The sequence below is a fragment of the Amblyraja radiata genome, chromosome 7 (genome assembly GCF_010909765.2).
Source record: "Amblyraja radiata isolate CabotCenter1 chromosome 7, sAmbRad1.1.pri, whole genome shotgun sequence".
In the NCBI taxonomy this organism is placed as follows: Eukaryota; Metazoa; Chordata; class Chondrichthyes; order Rajiformes; family Rajidae; genus Amblyraja; species Amblyraja radiata.
The window spans coordinates 3,098,866-3,119,058 of NC_045962.1; the positions used below are offsets into that span (position 1 = coordinate 3,098,866).

At 45.2% G+C, this 20,193-nt stretch overlaps 1 protein-coding gene across 1 annotated transcript; it reads right to left on the reverse strand.

Annotated features, from left to right (window-relative positions):
• Window positions 1-13: 13 nt before the first annotated feature.
• On the reverse strand, window positions 14-14,549 carry LOC116975669 (2'-5'-oligoadenylate synthase 1-like). The gene is made up of 5 exons (XM_033024995.1): window positions 14,402-14,549; window positions 8,802-8,969; window positions 3,535-3,829; window positions 2,139-2,305; window positions 14-253 (listed from the first exon to the last, which is right to left on the reverse strand). The coding sequence occupies exons 2-5, from the start codon at window positions 8,958-8,960 to the stop codon at window positions 14-16; spliced, it is 861 nt and encodes a 286-aa protein (XP_032880886.1). The 5' UTR covers window positions 8,961-8,969; window positions 14,402-14,549.
• Between the last annotated feature and the right edge of the window lie 5,644 nt (window positions 14,550-20,193).

The following is a 20,193-nucleotide window of genomic DNA, read 5'->3' on the forward strand; positions in this document are numbered from 1 at the left end:
GTTTGAAAGTAACTTACTTTGATTCTTTAAGCTTGTTTTTCATTAATCTGATGCTGTAGTTTGTGGTCCAAAATATGCAAAGGTGTTTGTACTGGACAATCAGTTCCAGAACGGTGCGAAATCCTTCCACGGTGCTGAAATGTTCTTCCTTCTCAGCGCTCTCCCATGCATAGATGATCAGCAGTTCCAGAGCATACTTCGGTGGCAAATCCTCTCCGCTTCTCAGTTGGGGTTTATATGGGCGATGGACATGCTGTTAGATAGAAATAAATCAACATTTGAACCTTCCGCCCTTGAACTCTCTCTTTCTTGTTTGAATAACTTCAGGGCCCGGATAGCTCAGTCGGTAGAGCATCATCCTGACTATGGATGCTGTCTGTATGGAGTTTGCACATTCTCCCTGTGACAGCGTGGTTTTCTCCGGGTTCTCCGGATTCCTCCCACATTGAGGTCAATTGGCATTTGTCCCTGGTGTGTCGGGTAGAACTAGTGTACGGGTGATCGCTGGTCAGCACAGACTCGGTGGGCCGAAGGGCCTGTTTCCACGCTGTATCTCTAAACTACACTTCAGTAATACCACACATTAAAGAACATAATCGCCAAATTAAAGAACCATTCACTGTCTGTTTCCTCTGGTGGAAACTCAACTTTGACATAATTATCATAATTTAACATAATTAACAAAAATATTAGCGAAGGGATGAGAATATTTTATACAATGAATTGTTAAGGTCTTGATTGCGTTGTTTAGTTTAGTTGAGAGATACAGCGCGGATACTGATTCGTTCCAGGATCAGAGACAGGGATGTCAAATTTAACCCAAAGGTGCAAGAGATTGCAAGGAAAAACCTCTGTACAAAGATTTGCTCCATTCTGGAAATCACTGCTTGTAGGGGAGCTGACACAGAATTAATCCGCTTCTACTAAAGGAAGACACAAGGAACTGTAAATGCTAATTTATCACAAAAAAAACAACTCAAAATGCTGCAATAACTCAGCAGGTCAGGCAGCTTCTCTGGAGAATGTGGATAGGAATCTACTCCAACACTTTGTATCTTTTGATTAAACCAGCATCTGCAGTTCCCTGTGTGCCTAGGAACAGATGCACCGTAGAAAGCATGTTATTGGGATGCTTCACAGCATGCTCCCAACAGTCCAAGTTTACCCCAATAAAGACACAAAGTACTGGAGTAACTCCACGGGCCAGGCAGCATGTCTGGAGGTCATGGATCAGTAACGTTTTGGGTTGGGACTCATCTTCAGACTGATTAGAGTACAGGGGACAAAGCCTGGCAAGTGATAGGTGGAGATAGACACAGATAAACAGTGTGAGCATGATGGGGGCTGGATGGGCACTTGAGAGGTCTATAGGGAACAGCAGAGTATGGGTCTAACAAGACTAATTTACTGGTACCTGACATGTGCTTGATTGACCAAACGTTGCCCAACAATGTGATTTGATGTGCACTTGCTCTTCCAAAAGCTATTTAAGTTGCCGAGAACAAAGGGGTACCCGACATGAGAACTAAGTGGGGACCCAGTGGAGGGGGGGATGAAGATGGGACCAACATTAGTCCCTACTGAAGAAGGATCCCAACTTGAAACATCGGAGGGTCCACAGTGTGTGCTGACGGTTGGTCATTGACGTGCTTCCGAGAGAACAAAGAGGGGCCCGGTGTGGGGGCCACCGATAATGCAGAGGGACCATTGGGACTACAAACAACACTTTGTAACTTTGTCAGCACCATATACGTGGCGACTCTGTGCATACTTTGTTTATGGTATGCAAAACAAAGAATTTCACTGTGCCAAGATAGGCACAAAAAGCTGGAGTAACTCAGTGGGATGGGCAGCATCTGAGAAGGAATGGGTAACGTTTCGGGTCGAGACCCTTCGTCAGTCTCGGTCCGAAATGTCACCCATTCCTCTCCAGAGATGCTGCCTGTCCCACTAAGTTACTCCAGCATTTTGTGTCTATCTTCGCTTTAAACCAGCATCTGCAGTTCCTTCCTACACATTTCACTGTGGGATGTCACATGTGATAATGAAGTACTATTCATTCATTCTTTCATTCATTCAACTTAAATAACTGCATACACCTCTTTGTAGAACAATTTCAGCACCAGTCTCTGAATTACCTCAGTATACCAATACTTCACAAGTCGGATAAGACTTTTAAGTTTAGTAGGACGGGCTTTTACAAAGTCCCTCTGAAGTTCGGTGAAACTTGGCGAGAATTCCCCCCCACGTTTTCCAGTTGCAATGAGATCTTTATAGACTTGAGCACGAGTTCTTGTTACTTGACCTTCAGGACAAAAAAGTAAAATTTTATTGCTTAGATACAGACTATGTATGTCATCTTAAACATAATAAGTTATTGACCATTGACAGAACATTATGTAAGCGTTAGAAATGTTTGGGAGCATCCACCTATGTAATTTCTTCAGAATTTCGGCAAAATTCATCCTCCTGATGAGAGCTTTTTCCAACATGTTGGACAGCATCAAAGATGACAAACAAAGATGACACCACATGGAGATCCACAGGTCAGACAACGTCAGCAAGATAATGTTCTAGATGCAGGACTAGGCTTTTGGCTGACCTTGAATGAAAGGCCATTGGCACAATGCAGGCCAAGATCTAGTGAGGATAATGCAGCACATCACTGCAGGATGGTGCACCAATAATGTCTCTATCCCTGATGTACTTGCCCTTCCAATAACACTTCAACTTAGACAACTGCATTCGCATCTTCACACAACAATTTCAGCCTCCAACAGTCTCCAAATATACCTCAGTATACCAATACTTCACAAGTCGGATAAGACTTTTAAGTTTAGCAGGGTGGAACTTTACAATGTTCCTTTGAAATTATTGGAGAGAGTTCTAGAGGATATGATTTATGTTCATTTGGAAAGGCAGAAGCTGATCTGAGATATGGGGTAGGAAGGAGCTGTAGATGCTGGTTTACACCAAAGATAGACAAAAAATCCTGCAGTAACTCACAAGTTCAGGCAGCATCTCTGGAGAAAAGCAATGGGTAACGTTATGGGTTGAGACCCATTTTCACACAGTCTGAAGAAGGTTCTCGACCTTTACTAATTTGTCTGAGATTTTTTGAGTGGGTGACTAAGGATTTATGAAGGTAGGGCAATAGATGTTGTCCATATGGACTTCAGTAATGTATTTGACAAGGTCCCGCATAGCAGGCTAGTGCAGAAGTTTAAGATAGGTGGGATCCAAGATATGCCAGCCAAATGGATCCAAATTGGCTTGGTGGTGGGAGGAACAGAGTAGTGGTGGAAAGATGTTGTACTGATTCCTAAATCTGTGACCAGTGGAATGCCTTCGGTGGAAGAATGTATTTTTTCCTGATTTCAAATCTTTGATCAATGTGCTGGGACCATCAGTGCTGGGACTATTGCTGGTTGTAATATACATTAATGCCTTGGATGCGAACATTGCAGGTATGATGTAAAACATCCCATATTTTTCATTAAACCGGTTATTTTCAATGAGTTCAAAGCCTCATACCTAAGGCATCAAATGCAGGGAGAACATCGACCTCAACAAAATCAGACGATCTTGTGGATTTAAACTGGAAGTTGAGGGAGCGAGGAGGAGAAGAACTGTGATTTATTTTGGGCGGTGTCATTTTGATCTGATGTCCAATGTTTTTCTCATATTTCAACAACAGATCAGAAATGACTCTCAAAATTTCAGTCCGGTTTCCCGTTTGGTCTTCAAAACTCTTGAAGTTGTTGAGAAAGACAACCAAATCTGCATCAGCGCCATTTTTTACAGCTGTTCCTTTTCCAAGGGATCCACCCTAAAAGAGATAAAACAACAATGCAACCTTTTAAATAAATGATTTTTCTTTTTTTTTAGTTTAGAGATACAGCACCTAAACAGGCCCTTTGGCCCACTGAGTCCGTGCTAACCATGTCTTTGGAGTATGGGAGGAAACCAGAGCACCCGGAGAAAACCCACGTGGTCAAGGGGAGAACATACAAACTGCGTACAGGCAGCACCCGCAGTCAGGATCAAACCTGGGTCTCTGGCACTGTAAGACAGCAACTCTACCACTGCACCACCGTGCCAGCCCTAATTCCATTTGTCAAATGCACTTGTACTCCAATTAGGCCTAAATCACTACATCGCAACTCACTTTTTATCAGTTTGGGTCAGACACCACCGGGTGGCGCCAGCAATTGCTGCCTCGCCAACAGTCTATCTGTCCTTTCCTTCTTTGTGTTGAAATAGTATGTGTTAGATGGATGTTTTTAGTCTTCTTTAACTTGTTTTATGTGGGGGGGAGATTGGGGCAAACTTTTTCTAGTCTCTTAGCTCGACTGAGTTGCGATTTTTTTCCGTATCGTATCTCCGTCCGCACCGCGGCCTAACATTGAGGAGTTGACGGCCTCTGCTGGAGATGGACTTTTCAAAGCTCCACCGTGGTCGCCCACGGGACTTTAACATCGCGGAGCGCGCGATCTCTTTGCCAGGGGTCGACCTCAGAGCTTCAAATGTGGGTGTTTGTGGACTTAGCATCACGGAGCCCGTGGTCTCTGGTCATAGACCGAATTCGGGAACTCCAAGCCGCAGGAGTTTCGACCACCCCAACGCGGGAGTTTCGAGCGCCCTGACTGTGGATGGTTCGACTGCCCCAACGGCAGGAGAATAAAGAGCAAGAAGATTGCACTTTATTGCCTTCCATCACAGTGAGGAGTTTTCATATGGCTGTATGGTAATCCGCATATCACTGTGCCTTCATTCAAGGTTTCAAGGTCAGTTTATTGTCACATGTACCAATTAAGGTGCAGTGAAATTCAAATTACCACACAGCCATACTAAAAAAAACAACAAAACACACAAATACATTAAAATTAGCATAAACATCCACCACAGTGGATTCCCCACATTCCTCACTGTGATGGAAGGCAATAAAGTCCAATCTACTTCCTCTTTATTCTCCCGCGGTCAAGGCAGTCGAACCATCCGTCAGGGCAATCGCAGCTCCCGCAGCCGGAGGTTGAACCCCATGCTCCGGGGCGACCGAACCTCACGTGTCGGGGCGACCGAACCCCACGTGTTGGGGCGATCGAACCCCACGTGTCGGGGCGACCGAACCCCACGTGTCTGGGCGATCGAACCCCACGTGTCGGGGCGATCGAACCTCACGTGTCTGGGCGATCGAACCCCACGTGTCGGCGCGACCGAACCCCACGTGTCTGGGCGATCGAACCCCACGTGTCGGGGCGACCGAACCCCACGTGTCTGGGCGATCGAACCCCACGTGTCGGGGCGACCGAACCTCACGTGTCGGGGCGACCGAACCTCACGTGTCGGGGCGACCGAACCCCACGTGTCGGGGCGACCGAACCCCACGTGTCGGGGCGATCGAACCTCACGTGTCGGGGCGATCGAAGCTCCCCTGTAAGGGTGATCAAAGCTCCTGCGTCGGGACAGATGAAACTCCTGTGGCTTGTAGTCCCCGATGTTGGTCTCTAAGCAGAGACTGCGGGCTCCGCGATGTTAAATTCATGCAGGCGCCCACGGTTGGAGCCCCAAAGACGATCCCCCGACAGGGGTCGCGAACTCCGTCATGGTTAGTCCGCAGGCTCCCGCAATGCAGCTCTCGGTCAATCTCCAACAAAGGCCGCCAACTCCACGATATTTGGCCGTAGTGCGGGCGCAGATATGATACAGTAAAAACAATTACATCTCCATCGAGGTAAGAGATTAGATAAAGTTTCCCCCAACTCCACCCCCCCCCCTACATAAAACAAGCTAAAAAACATCCATTTAACACAAACGAAACAGACACAAAGAAGGAAAGGACAGACAGACTCTTGGCGAGGCAGCCATTGCAGGCTACACGTGACATTTGAAATATGATTCCAGGTGGGAGCAGATGAAATGGGTGAGATCATATCTTGACAACTGTGTTTCACTTTGCTACAGACTTACAGGATTGAGAGACGACCTGATCTAGATGTTTTATGGGATATTGCACATTCAATCAATCACAATCATTATCACAATAATACGTTATTAGCCAAGTATGTTTTGCAACATACGAGGAATTTCATTTGCCAAGTCAGTCATACAAATAGAAAGCAACAGAACACACAAAATATATTTTAACATAAACATCCACCACATTTACTCCTCCACATTCCTCACTGTGATGGAAGGTGAAAAAAAGTTCAAATCTCTTCCCTTCTTTGTTCTCCCACGGTCGGGAACCTCGAGCCTTCCGTTGACGGAACGATCTTGACTCCGTAGCCGGCGGAGTTTGGGCCCACCGCTTCGTGGCGATCAGCTCCTGCATCGGGGGAATGTCAGCTCCCCCGCGCCGGTGATCGGACCTCTCGTCGGGGCTGGTCGAACCTTCCACGGTGTTAGAGCTTCCCGACTTGGCCTCTCCTGTGACTGCTAGCTCACGATGGTACAGTCCGCAGCCCGTGGTTGGAGCGATCCCAGGCAAGAGATCGACTCTGATGTTAAGTTCACATCCTGCAGTGGGGCCCAAAGTCAGTCCGAGAAGGCCTCCATCTCCATGATCGATGGTAGGCCGCAGAGCGACCGGAGATACGATCCAGAAAAATAATCACATCTCCGGCAGGGTAAGAAAATTGAAAAAAAAGTTTCCCCGTCCCCCTGGCCCCACATAAAACAAACCGGAGAACATTTACACGAACTATTAACACACCCTAAAAAAAAAGATTAATAAAAGACGAAAAAACTATTTGCAGGGCTGCCAAATGTGCGGCGCCCCCTGGGGGTCTCAATAAGGGCGATGCAGAATATCTATCATCTCTGGCGGGGACAATGTACAACTAAGTATGCCAATTAGAAGCAAATCTAAGATGTTTTCTTGTTATTATTTGGCGCCAGTTTCCTCCCACATTCCAAAGATGTACAGGTTTGTAGGTTAATTACTTCAGTAAATTGTAAATTTCCCCAGTGTGTAGAATAGTGCTAGTATATGGGGTGATTGTTGGTTGGTGTGGACTCGGTGGGCCGAAGGGCCTGTTTCCACATTCTTCAAATGTTGTTGAAATTTGGAGTTTACCCTTGTAGTACAGTGTCTGCGCAAGGTCATTTGGAAGAATGACAAATAATTGATTGAAATATGAAGGGTTACTGGAATAAACTGGTTCAACCACTGATAAACCATCATTTAAATGAGCCTGTTGGTCTATTTCTGTTTGATCAGAAATGTGGGCAGCACAGTGGTGCAGCAGGAAGAGCCGCTGCCTCACAACGCCAGGGACCTGGGTTCGATCCTGACCAGGGGTGCTGTCTGTGTGGAGTTGGCACAATCTCCATGTGACCGTGTGGGTTTCCTCTGGGTGCTCCGGTTTTCACCCAAATCCCAAACGCGTGCAGATTTGGAGGTTATGTGGCAGGTGTAAAATTGCCCCTAATTTGTTTCAGCTTCAGTTCAGTCTAATGTCACGTGTACCGAGACGTGTACTGGAAAGGCAACACAGCAACACACTGTGGAATGCGAAGGGCTAGTCAGAGCACTAAAGATGACATGGCCATCCACTGCAGACAAGAAGTTTCCAGCCGTAATCATTTTTCATACCACTTGACTCTGACTTCTGCGGCCAAGAGGGTGGGGTTGTTACAGTTCAACAGCTTGTGGTGGGAGATTGCAACCTTCACGTGGTCCACCCTGTCTCAACGAATGCAATCAACCTGGCGTGCACAAACAGGAGATCAAACAGAACAAGTTGTCGTGCAACTTTAGGCTGTGCACGCCACACGCAAGAAGAAGAAGTGCAACAGCTTCTCCACCTTAAACCCATTCACGCACAGGTTTTTGTGCAGCCCTGGACTCGTGAGCCATGTCAGAACTCACCAGAATTGAGACTGCACAACCCGCCATCATCGTTACCGATGGGCCACCACCACTGAGGTACAGTGAAAAGCTTTTGTTGCCTGCTATCCAGTCATCAGAAAGACAATACATGATTACAATCGAACCATTCACAGTGTATAAATACATGATAAGGGTAGCAATTGGACGATAAGTGGAATAACATAGAACAAGTGTGAATGGGTGAATAACGGTCGGTGTGGACTCGGTGGGCAGAAGGGCATTTTTCCACGCTGTATCTCTAAATTAAATACATGGTTATTAACTTATCCTGTGTTTGAGATGGCTCGACCTACTAGAGTTGTCTTGAACTCACAAAAGCCTCAATACCAGGCAGGTATGAATCCTGGCAGTGGGTATCTCTGGGTTAGTTGTCAAGGGTAGAATATCATGACCAAGGTTGAACACTGTGATAATAACTCTACATATGTTCATGTCATAGGAGCAGAATTAGGCCATTCAGCCCATCGAGTCTACTCCGCCATTCAATCATGGCTCAATCTTTCTCTCTCAACCCCTTTCTCCTGCCTTCTCCCTGTAACCTTTGACACCCTGACACCCTAATCATGAACTTGTCAATCTCCACTTAAAAAAATCTCCGATGACTTGAGTTCACAACCGTCTGTGGCAACGAATTTCGTAGATTTACCACCCTCTGCCTAAAGAAATTCCTCCTCATCTCCTCTCTAAAGGTACGTCTTTGGCAGGAGAAATCAGGAGCAAGCACTTTTATTTTAGAGACGGTGACCGTTGATCACCCGTTCACACACAACTGGGAGAAAGACATTTTTTAAGCAATTAGAATTGAGATTGCAGAACTCAGACTTGCACCAGTGATCCTGGGACCTTCTTTGTTTACAACTTAGTAACATGGTCTATTTCCGATCAGTGTACAATTCTGTCATCTCACCTTCACAGCTTTACTGATTTTGTAGGGACATTGTTCCTTTAAGAAAGTACAAATCTTGTCAATGGTCTCAGCCACTTGGTTCAAAAACCTTTCATCAGGTTGGAGATTTTCGTAAATGTATGTGTCCAGATTGCGGGGATGTACTTGAAACAAACCCATAATTCTTTTCTGTAATAAAAGAAAATGTAGAATTCAGCAAATTTAACTTCGATAGGAGCTCTGAAGAGAATCACAAAATGGTTAAGGTATGAAAAGAGATCACAGTATACGGAGTCAATGCCAAGTCTGAGGTCACAAAGTGCTGGAGGAACTCAACAGGTCAGGCAGCATCTGTGGAGAGAATGTATTGGCAATGTTTCCAGTCACAGTCATACAGTGTGGAAACAAGCCCCTCAGTCTAGCTTGCACACACCAATCAGCATGTCAATCTACACTAGTCCCACTTGCCTGCATTTGGCCCATAGCCCTCTAAACCTGTCCCATCCATGTACCTGTCTAAATGTTTCTTAAACGTAGTACCTGCCTCAACTACCTCCTCCGGCAGCTTGTTCCATACGCCCACCACCCTCTGTGTGACAAAGTTACCCCTAGGACTCCTATTCAATCTTTTATACAGAGGCAGTGGGAGCTGGACAAGGGACTGTAGAAAGAACCAGAAGCTATGGCCTCCGAATGAAGGGGAAAGGATTCATGAGGAATCTGAGGGATAGCTTTTTCACACAAATGGTGGTGGGTGTGTGGAACGAGCTGCCAGAGGAGGCAGTTGAGGCTGGGACTATCCCAACGTTTAAGAAACATTTAGACAGGTACATGGATAGGACATGTTTGGAGGGATATGGGCCAAACGCAGGCAAGTGGGACTAGTGTAGCTGGGACATGTTATGTGGGCATGTTGAGCCCATGGTTCCCACGCTGTATCACTCTATGACTCTATGAACCATTCGCTATTAATAAGGGGGGGGGGGTTAGTACAAGTAAACAATAATCACTTTCAGCCACTGGGGCAGGGCCATCTTAACAGCATTATAGGCCCCCGGATAAAGCAGTGCACTGGGGCCCCTACCTACACATTTAGTTTTCGTTCCCGTTTTTTCACATCGCTATAATCTGAATCTGAACACCTACTCCTGGCTTTCAATTGGTATTCACTAAATTTGTCTCTAATTTCCTGAAGATGGGTTTTCAGAGACTCAAGAAGATTCTTGGCAACAAGTATGTTTACATCCTCTGACTGCAGGACCTTGCTTGTTTTGTTCACTCTTTCAAGGATGTCATTCCAAAGAATTGTGAGAAAGATCGTATCCACGTTCTCCATTTTCTCACTCAATCCTCCTGCCTCTCGCCTTGTGTTCACTTCCTCTTCAGTGTCAGCTGATACACAATCCAGTGCATGTTTAATTTTCTCCAAACCCCCACACAGAGCACGAACAGCATCAAAATGTGACGACTATCTCGTGTCAGACAGACGCTTGACCACAACATTTGTTGCTAAAGATGATGCCAGAATATTCCATCGACGTGTAGAAGCAGAGAAAAGGGAATATAGACACTGAACAAAGTCAAAGAATGTTAGTCTGTAGACAACACTCTGCCACATTTACACCCACCAAGTTCAGGCTGTGTCCAGCACAGGGGACATAGATGGCGAACTCATCCAGGTGATGAATCTGTGCTTGCAATCCAGTATAGTGTCCAGACATATTTGAAGCATTGTCATACAACTGACCACGGCAGTTTGATAGTGGAATTTTGTTCTCATTAAGGCAATCCACAACAGTGTCTGCTAGATTCTTTGCTCCATGTGAAAAGATGGGTATGAACTTAAAGGCTCACATCCTCGAATGTACCGGACAATGTACCGGTCAGTTGTTCAGTGTGTGAGAAGTCTGGAGTGGAATCCACACTTATTGAAAAATATTTTGACTCTTTTATTTCTCACAAATGTTTGCTGATAAGTACGATGGGTTCCCCTTTCCAGGATTTCCAGTTCTGTAGCGAGTGAGATACGTGTGGTTGCAGAGTTGACCGTGATACTAAATCAGAGGTAAAGATTATAGAGGAGCAAGATAAACCACTCGACGAAAAAGCTGTAGTACGGTCCTGGGCTCATGGGTAATTTGTGGCGCGCCATTTTGGGAATCATAGATATTAGGGTTTTTTTTTAATGGGCATCTGTCATGGCGCCCAAATCTACACGCGTAGCGAGCCATTCTGCTATAGTGCTCGAATCGCCAATGTAAGCGATTCAAGCACTTTATAGCAGTGTTTCTTCAGGTTCCCCACTAAAGACGAAAGGTAAGAACAAATTAGAACTTTCTGTCTTGAGGCCGATCTCTTCCTATAGCTCAGATCGCGGAGCCGGGGGTCGCCAGAAGAATTGCTCCAATCGCTGGCCCGCGGACTATAACACTCTGAAGCCGCGGTGTGTGGAGCTTCTAGTCGCGGGGGCAGCGTGCACTTTCCCTCGCATAGTCTGGGATTCCTCGCCGGAGAAAAGCGCCGGCCTGTGGCCTATAACATCATGAAGCCCCGGTCTCCGGTAGGAGGCAGCCGATTCAGGACCTCCAAGCCGCGGAGATCCCGAATCCGGTTTGAAATAATGTTTAAAATACAGGATAAATTGTGTTAAATATACACAATGTACACGAATTAATTGTGTTTAAGCCGGTTTTAAATAATGTTTAAATATACACGATAAATGCTATTAAATATACACAATGTTGGTATATCCCTTTTATCTCTTTTTTTACTTTTAATACATCTTCTGTTTTCTTTTTCTCTTTTTCTTTTTCTATGGCTTACTTCTTAATTCTTTTTCGAATTTTTCGTGTCTAAGGGTCTCTTTTGATCACTCTTTCACACACTTACTATCCTATTTCACTCTCTTTACTTTTCTGCTTTATAAAGTTTAAAATATGAAGTGGTACAGGAAATGTATTATGTTATTTTTGGCAAATTATTGTAATGTACACTACTAATAAATAAAATTATTTAAAAATAATATATATATACACACAATGTACACGGATCAATGGTGTTTAAAATACATGATAAATGGTGTTAAATATACACAATGTACACGGATCAATGGTAGACAAAAATACTGGAGCATTTTTGTCTACCTTTGATATTCCAGCATCTGCAGTTTCTTCTTAAACAATAATAAAGGTATCAATTTTTACACTGCTGTACATTTTTGGTTTTGTTCTTGTCGTAAGGCATGCATGGTATTGTAAGCTCTTCTACATTTAAGATAAATCAAGTCAAGTCAAGAGAAGTTTATTGTCATGTGTCCCAGATAGGACAATGAAATTCTTGCTTTGCTTCAGCACAACAGAATATAGTAGGCATGAATACAGAATATATTCAGTAGGCATAAATTGACCTACTAGAGGAAAAATGCATCTTCAATATACATGTCTCTCCCCCCCCCCCCCCCGAAAACAATTGCAATTAAGTGACATATCATCCATTCTGCAGTTATGTAGTTATAATCAGATTTGTTCTTATAAGTTAATTCTATATGATATTTTACTGTAATTTCAGATGTTGACAGTGGGTCCAGAATACTTGTTGATAAGATCTCCTATAGGGAACTACGGAGTACTTGTCAAAGAACTGCCGTCTTTGTTCTGAACACCCTGTATATCTCACACATAAAACAATAAATTATGTAAATCTTACCATAAGTGACAAAAATAAAAAGTGTTATCCTTGTTTATGAAATTTATTGTAGAACGATTTGAAAATGAGTGGATTGATGCAATATACTGCTAACCTACAAATGTTTAGTTATGAGATATTCACATTTAAAAACTCACTCAGAGCTCGGGTGGCTGCGAGCGGCTGCCGGGCCCGGACAGCGGAACTGCAGCTAGACCCGGGGCTTGCAGGTGACCTGGGAACTGCAGCTAGTCCTGGAGGGTCCTGGCCCCTAGGCAAAAAAGGCTGCGGACCCCTGGACTAAACCAAACCCTCGATTCTGTCCCGCCATCATTTTTTCAAAATTTAGCAACTCAAATAGTGGTGCGTCTTCATTGCCGGGAAATACGGTAACTCATTTCCCTCAAATATACGTAGATTTCCCTCAAATATATGTTAAATTAAAAACTAAACTATGGTAGCAATGCAGTTTTCATGTCTCATGCTCGCACTTCTCCATCAATGTAGGTATGTATACACTATATTTCTTTACACTAACATAGAATGAAAAAATATCTTGGCATGTGTTCATTTTTATTTATTCATAATATTAGGATTTCAGAGAGAGAGGTTGAATGAAAGAAAAAAAAGTTCAACAAAATTGGGAGATCACAAGAAAGAAGCTAGAGAAACATACATATGTGTGTGTTATATATTTATATACATATATATCACACATATATACGCATCATATTTTTGGTTGTCAGGTGGCTGCAGCCCAATTGTTTGCCTCGCCTTTTTAAAAAGTTTGTCTTCAACAGTTTGCCAATGCCAATGTCCACATCATCAAAATCAACATGAATGCTAAATGCATTTCGTTGTCTCTGTACTGTACACTGACAATGACAATTAAAATTGAATCTGAATATTGTTCATTATCTTTAGTAAAACACATGCTAAATATGCATTTTCCTATAACAAATATTTATAGTTTAGTGTAGTATTTATTTATTGACAGCAAGTCACAACATACATAGATTAGCATGGGGCCCCGGCAACTAACTGCCCAATGTGCCCATGTATTAAGACGGTATTGCGTTGCAGTTGTTTTGGCGGCTTGCTCCGGAGCAGTGGCGGGACATTGAGCGCTCGGTACCGGGGTCGGCAGCGACTCTCTGCCGATGCTCTCTCCGGACTTCTCTCGCCTCGTCTCGTCCTTCTCTCGGTCTGAGGATGGACCCGGCGAACTGGCAAGAGACCCGGACAGGCGGCACCTCGGTGCAAATTCAGGCAACGCCAATGAACTGAATATATATATATATTTTAAACGCAAGGAACTGCAGATGCTTGTTTACCAGAAAATGAAAGACACAAAGTGCTGGAGTAACTCAGCAGGTCAGGCAGCATCTCTGGAGAACACGGATACGGTAACATATTAGATAATTGATTTAACATGGATAATTGGGAACAGTGTTTGTCTTTCAGTGAAACTGCAACAGTTCATTCAGGAACTAACAGAGTTAAACACGGTGTAATGACATTAATAATATTCCCGTTCAATTTTCATTTCATGCAGTTCATTGTTCATGGCATTCCGTTAAACGTTTATGACTTTAGATTATAGACTGAAGAGAAGCAGCGTGGAATCAGGCCGTTCGGCCCACCGTGCCGTACTGACCAGCGATCAAGTGGTAAACTTCACACTGGGGACAATGTACAGAAACCAATTAACCTACAAACCTGCACGTCTTTGGAGTGTGGGAAGAAAACGGAGAAAACTCACGGGGTCACAGGGAGAACGGACAAACTCCGCACAGACAGCAGGTCCTTAGTCGGGATCGAACTCGGGTCGCTGGCGCTGTGAGGCAGTAACTCTGCCGCCCTAATATTGTGTGTTTATCTGTACAATTGTGCATCAGATTCGTGTAAAAGAATCCCACAAACTAAAGACAACTCACCTTCACTGTGCACAGGCTTTGGTTCCTGCTGGGAATGAGCCCAATTTGTCCAGCAGGGAAGTTAATGTTTGTTGGTTTCTATTCACTTCTGTTCGGGTTGAGTTTCGATCCAGGATTGTGACATCTGTCAGAAGCAAAGCTACTGGTGTCTTTGGCCTCAGCAGTGGGCAGCGAGCTGATGCCAAGTCCCGCCCCCAACCCTCAACCTCCGCCGGCCATTGGCTGGATCCGCTCCTCCTGCGGTTCCACGCGGGGTGATTGGCCGAGCGGGCCGTCACTCAGTGGCCTGGGTGGGCGGGGGGAGGGACAATAGACAATAGACAATAGACAATAGGTACAGGAATAATAATTATAATAATACATTTTATTTATGGGCGCCTTTCAAGAGTCTCAAGGACACCTTACAAAAATTTAGCAGGTAGAGGAAAAACATGTAAGGGGAATGAAATAAATAGTAGAGACATGACTAGTACACAAAGTAAAGACAGAATTCAATTCAAAACACAGTATGAGGCAATTAATGCACAGATGAAAAGGGAGGGGGACGTGGGGCTAAGGATAGGCAGAGGTGAAGAGATGGGTCTTGAGGCAGGACTGGAAGATGGTGAGGGACACGGAATTGCGGATCAGTTGGGGGAGGGAGTTCCAGAGCCTGGGAGCTGCCCTGGAGAAGGCTCTGTCCCCAAAACTGCGGAGGTTGGACTTGTGGATGGAGAGGAGACCGGCTGATGTGGATCTGAGGGACCGTGAGGGTTGGTAGGGGGAGAGGAGGTCAGTGAGATATGGGGGGGCCAGATGGTGGAGGGCAATCGAGAGCACATTAACCAACGGCATCACTTCCTGGTTCAGGAGCTGCAAGGCGTACGAACGGCACCAACTTGACAGGATTGTGAAGACCGCCAGCAGGATTATTGGTGCTCCACTCCCTTTCTTGCTGGACATATACAGGAAGAGATGTATCAACAGAGCCATCTCCATCATCAAAGACCCCTACCACCCATCGCATCACATATTCTCCATCCTGCCATCGGGGAAGAGGTACAGGAGCATTAGCTGCAAAACCAGCAGGATGCTCCTCAGCTTCTTCCCGCAGGCTATAAGACTGTTAAACGGACTTTGCCCCCTGCCAAAGTATCGCGCACCAACCACCAACCTGGACAGAGCCACTGTCGTGCCGCTGCCGATCGGAACGCCTGTTGATGTTTAGTTGAGAGTAGTGTTAAACTTGTTCATGATATATGTATTTTTATTTCTATTTATTTTTTACTGCACACTGAATGGACACTGGTTTGAGTAACGTTTTTTTGTTTCCTCTGGGTATGTGAGTACTCAGGAAAATAACAATAAAGATATACAATACATCCTCACTGTGATGGAGCCAAAGTCTTAGTTTCCGTCTCTTCCCTCCTTGTTCTCCCTCTGCGCTGAGGCGATCGATCCAGGCCGGAGATGCCGCCCTCCAGTCCAGCGGACCTCCGTGGTGATGTCGCCGCCTCTCTCTCTTGAAAGCATCCAGAGAACCGGCCTCCACCACCCTCTGAGGCTGAGAATTCCACATACTCACCACTCTCTGTGAGAAAAAGTGTTTCCTCGTCTCCGTTCTAAATGGCTTACTCCTTATTCTTAAACTGTGGCCCCTGGTTCTGGACTCCCCTAACATCGGGAACATGTTTCCTGCCACTAGCGTGTCCAAGCCCTTAACAATCTTATATGTTTCAATGAGATACCCTCTTATCCTTCTAAACTCCAGAGTGTACAAGCCCAGCTGCTCCATTCTCTCAGCATATGACAGTCCCGCCATCCCGGGAATTAACCTTGTAAACCTACGCTGCACTCCCTCAATGGTCGGTGGGGGCGCTGCAATGGCGGCAGCCCTGTCAGCAGCGCGTTAGTTTTTTCAACTTTTTTTATTTTTTTAGTATGTTTTAAAGTATGTTTTTTAATGTTTCTTTGTGTGTTTTGTGTGGGGGGTGGTGTGGGGGGGTGAGGGGGAAACCGTTTCGGCCGCCTCCTCCATGGAGAGGTGACTTTTTCCAGGTCGCCTCCCCCGTGGCCTAACAGCAAGGATCGGCGCGGCCTTTCCCGGAGACGCGCCCGGGGCTTCAGCGGCGGGCGCAGCGTGGACTCTCTGCGTGGAGCGGGCGAGCCCTCGCTGGGGCTCGCTGGAGGAGAGCGCTCCGTTTCGCTGGCCCGAGGCAGCCGGCAGCCTGAAGCCGCGGTCTGCAGATTTCCAGCTGGCGCGGCGTCTGCAGCCCGGGATTCCTCGTGGGGGACCCGGGGGAAGAAGAAGCCATCAATGCCGGCCCGTGGCCAACTTCTACCGCGGGCGCGGTGGCGACTTACCATCACCCCTGGAGGGGAGCTTCGACCGCCGGCCCTGCGGTCTGCGGTGCTTCTGGCTGCGGCGCGGCGGGGACTTTAAATCTTCGACCGCCGGCCTGCGGCCTACACCAACTTAAAGCCGCGGTCTCCGGTGGGGAAGAGCCGACTCTGGACTTACCTGGACTTGTACCTTGTCCTTTTACCATCTGGACGCCCACAGCAACGGCTGCGGAGGGTTGAGGTCCCGACCACGGGGGAAAATGGAGGAGGACTGGCCAAATTGTGTGCCTTCCACCACAGTGATGAATGCTGAGGTGGATGTTTATGTTAAATTTTTATTGTGTTTTTGTGTTTGTTCTTTATAATTGTACCGCTGCTGACATATTCATTTCACTTGCACTTATGTGCAATGTGACAAATAAACTGTATTGTATTGTATTGTATTGTATTGTATTGTATTGTATTGTATTGTATTGTATTGTATTGTATTGTATTGTATTGTATTGTATTGTATAGCAAGAATGTCCTTCCTCAAAATAGGGGACCAAAACTGCACACAATACTCCAGGTGTGGTCTCACTAGTGCTCTGTACAACTGCAGGAGGACCTCTTTGCTCCTATATTCGATTCCTCTTGTTATGAAGGCCAACATGCCATTCGCTTTCTTCACTGCCTGCTGTACCTGCATGCTTACTTTCATAGACTGGTGTACGACCCCCAGATCCCATTGTACTTCCCCTTTTCCCAACTTAACGCCATTTAGATAGTAATCTGCCTTCCTATTTTTGCTACCAAAGTGGATAACCTCACATTTATCCGCATTAAACTTCATCTGCCATGTTGGCGGCGCGACTCACCCGTTGCAGCGGCCCCTACAGCCTGTCTGTCTTTTTTAAAATTTTTTGTCTAGTTAAATGTAGTGTTGGTGTTTTTTTTTTTTTTTGTTTATTTTATTAGAAGTTAATACAATACAAAACAATACAGTGGCACCTAATTTTAGGTGCCAACTATGTCATACCGTAATCCATTCTATGTACAACCTCTAGTTTTATGTTATGAGTAGGCAAGACAAGAAAAAGAAAACAATAGAAAGGGGAAAGAGTGGAAAAATAGATGGTAGAGAGTAGAAAAATGTGAAGTGTGGATATAAAAAATAAAAATAAAAAAATAAAATAAAAAAGAAAAGGTGGAAAGTAGAAATAGAAGAAAAGGCCCCTTAAAAGAGAATTTTTCAAATCTATATTCGGAGATGTAGATCTATCCACGTCATGAACTGAAATCAGCAATCCTTATGGTACCGCTGCATCACATGATTCCAAAAAGTCGATGAAAGGAGACCAACTCCTTAAGAATTGGTCATATTTATCTATTAGTCGGAGTCTCATTTCTTCAAGGCGTGCTATGTCCATCATATTCCTAATCCACATTTTAACAGTTGGTATGGTTGTATTTTTCCAAAATTGTTTTTTGATACTAGTTTTAAATGTGTATATGTGGGGGGCGGGGGCGGGGGGGGGGGAGGGGGAAACCGTTTAAAATCTCTTCCCTGTCTGGGAGACCCGACCTTTTCCCTGCCGGGTCTCCGTTGTCGTTGGGGCCTAGCACCGTGGAGCGGCCTCCAACCTGAACGACCCGGGGGCTCGGGAGACTGCGGAGCTGCGGACTACTCATCATCGTGGGGCTGGCCGGCCTCGGAGCGTGGGGAGCGGAGGTGACTCGCTGCTGCGACTTGACTCCTGGGGCTCGGAGGCTCCAGCAACGCAGCCGCAGGTCCGGTGAACTGTCGGGACATCGGGAGCTCGCGGGTCCGGGGGGAGAGAGAGACCGCTTCCCGGAGCTCCCGCAACGCGACTTCTCCAGCCCGTGTCGCGGGGTTGGAACGACTGGCGCGGCTTCATGGCCGTGGGACATTCCAGCGCCCGCCGGGGGCTCCAACTCTGTGACTTTTGGACCGGGAGCGGGGTCGTACATCGCCCGGCACGGCCTAAAATGGCCGTGGGACTTATCATCGCTTGCCTGGGGCTTGGACATCGGGAGAGAAATGGTGAACAGGGGAGAGAAAAGACTTTGCCTTCCCTGTTGTGTGAATTAAATTGTGTGTATGTCTAGGAAATTGTCCTTGTTTGTATGGCTGTGGAAACAGAATTTCGTTTGAGCCTCACTGAGGCTCAAATGACAATAAATTGTATTGTATTGTATTGTATCTGCCCACTCCCCCAACCTGTCCAAGTCACCCTGCATTCTCATAGCATCCTCCTCACAGTTCACACTGCCACCCAGCTTTGTGTCATCTGAAAATTTGCTAATGTTACTTTGAATCCCTTCATCCAAATCATTGATGTATATTGTAAAAAGCTGCGGTCCCAACACCAAGCCTTGAGGTACCCCACTAGTCACTGCCTGCCATTCTGAAAGGGACACGTTAATCCCTACTCTTTGTTTCCTTTCTGTCAACCACTTCTCTATCCATGTCAGCACTCTACCCCCAATACCATGTGCCCTAAATTTGCCCACTAATCTCCTATGTGGGACCTTATCAAATGGGGCGAGGAACTTTGGTATCTAAAAAGTTTCAGAAGTTATAAATCTGGCTGTAAAATTTTACAATCGCCCATGGTTCTCAAGTGGGTTTTACATACAAAAAGAAAACGCTTCTGAAGCTAAGTTTATCATTAAATTAATTGCAAACCATGCTTTGTTTTGAATTACATTTTACTCAGATGCAAGCCAAGGAATGGTATAATTGTTAGCTGTTAATTGGACATAATCAACCTCAGCAAATTGACAATATCATGTTGAAAGAGAGTGGGTGTTTAAGCTGTCTGGACATTTTATTATTTGCCAAAATATACATCTCAATAGCATAATGATAGAAAACTTACTTTTCCACACACCACTCGTAAGTCTGGGGATTTTTTTAATGGTAAATTTAGCTTCAGAAGAGTTTTCTTTTTGCATGTAAAAACCCACTTCAGAACCATGGGCGATTTTTAAATTTTACAGCCAAATTTTTCACTTCTGAAACTTTTTAGATACCAAAGGAATCAAGAAAAAACACAAATAATGCCTTACTGTTGATGAAATGCAGTGAGCAAATGCGATAATTCCCAATATTTTCAATCTTGATATCTGCACGACCATTATTCCCCAACCACTTTAGCTGTTGTTGTCCCTTCAGCTGTCACTTCTTTCTACCATCATTTCTCCTCACTTTTGGAATTCTGAAGTAGGATAAATGTCTTTCACGGTTACCCCGATTTCCATAATTATTTACAGCGCAAATAAATGACCATTTTGGCGTTATTTAACGGGTAGGAAAGTACGCGTTTCGTGTATTAACTGTATATGCCGGAAGCTGCTATGTACTCCACATGGATTGAGCTGCTCCTTGCGTCATGTCCTTTGACCCGATGACCTTACGTGCAATCCCCCTATAAACAGTATCATAATAAAGAGTGTGCTATTTGTAA

What these genes read in the sequence shown, in the direction of transcription:
- LOC116975669 (XM_033024995.1), bottom strand. Translation starts at nt 8,960, where the DNA reads ATGGGTTTGTTTCAAGTACATCCCCGCAATCTGGACACATACATTTAC. An exon ending in CCCTGCATTTGATGCCTTAG is followed by an intron (nt 2,306 to 3,534) that starts GTATGAGGCTTT and finishes TTTGTCCTGAAG; the next exon opens with GTCAAGTAACAAGAACTCGT. An exon ending in TGAAGTATTGGTATACTGAG is followed by an intron (nt 254 to 2,138) that starts GTAATTCAGAGA and finishes TCTATCTAACAG; the next exon opens with CATGTCCATCGCCCATATAA.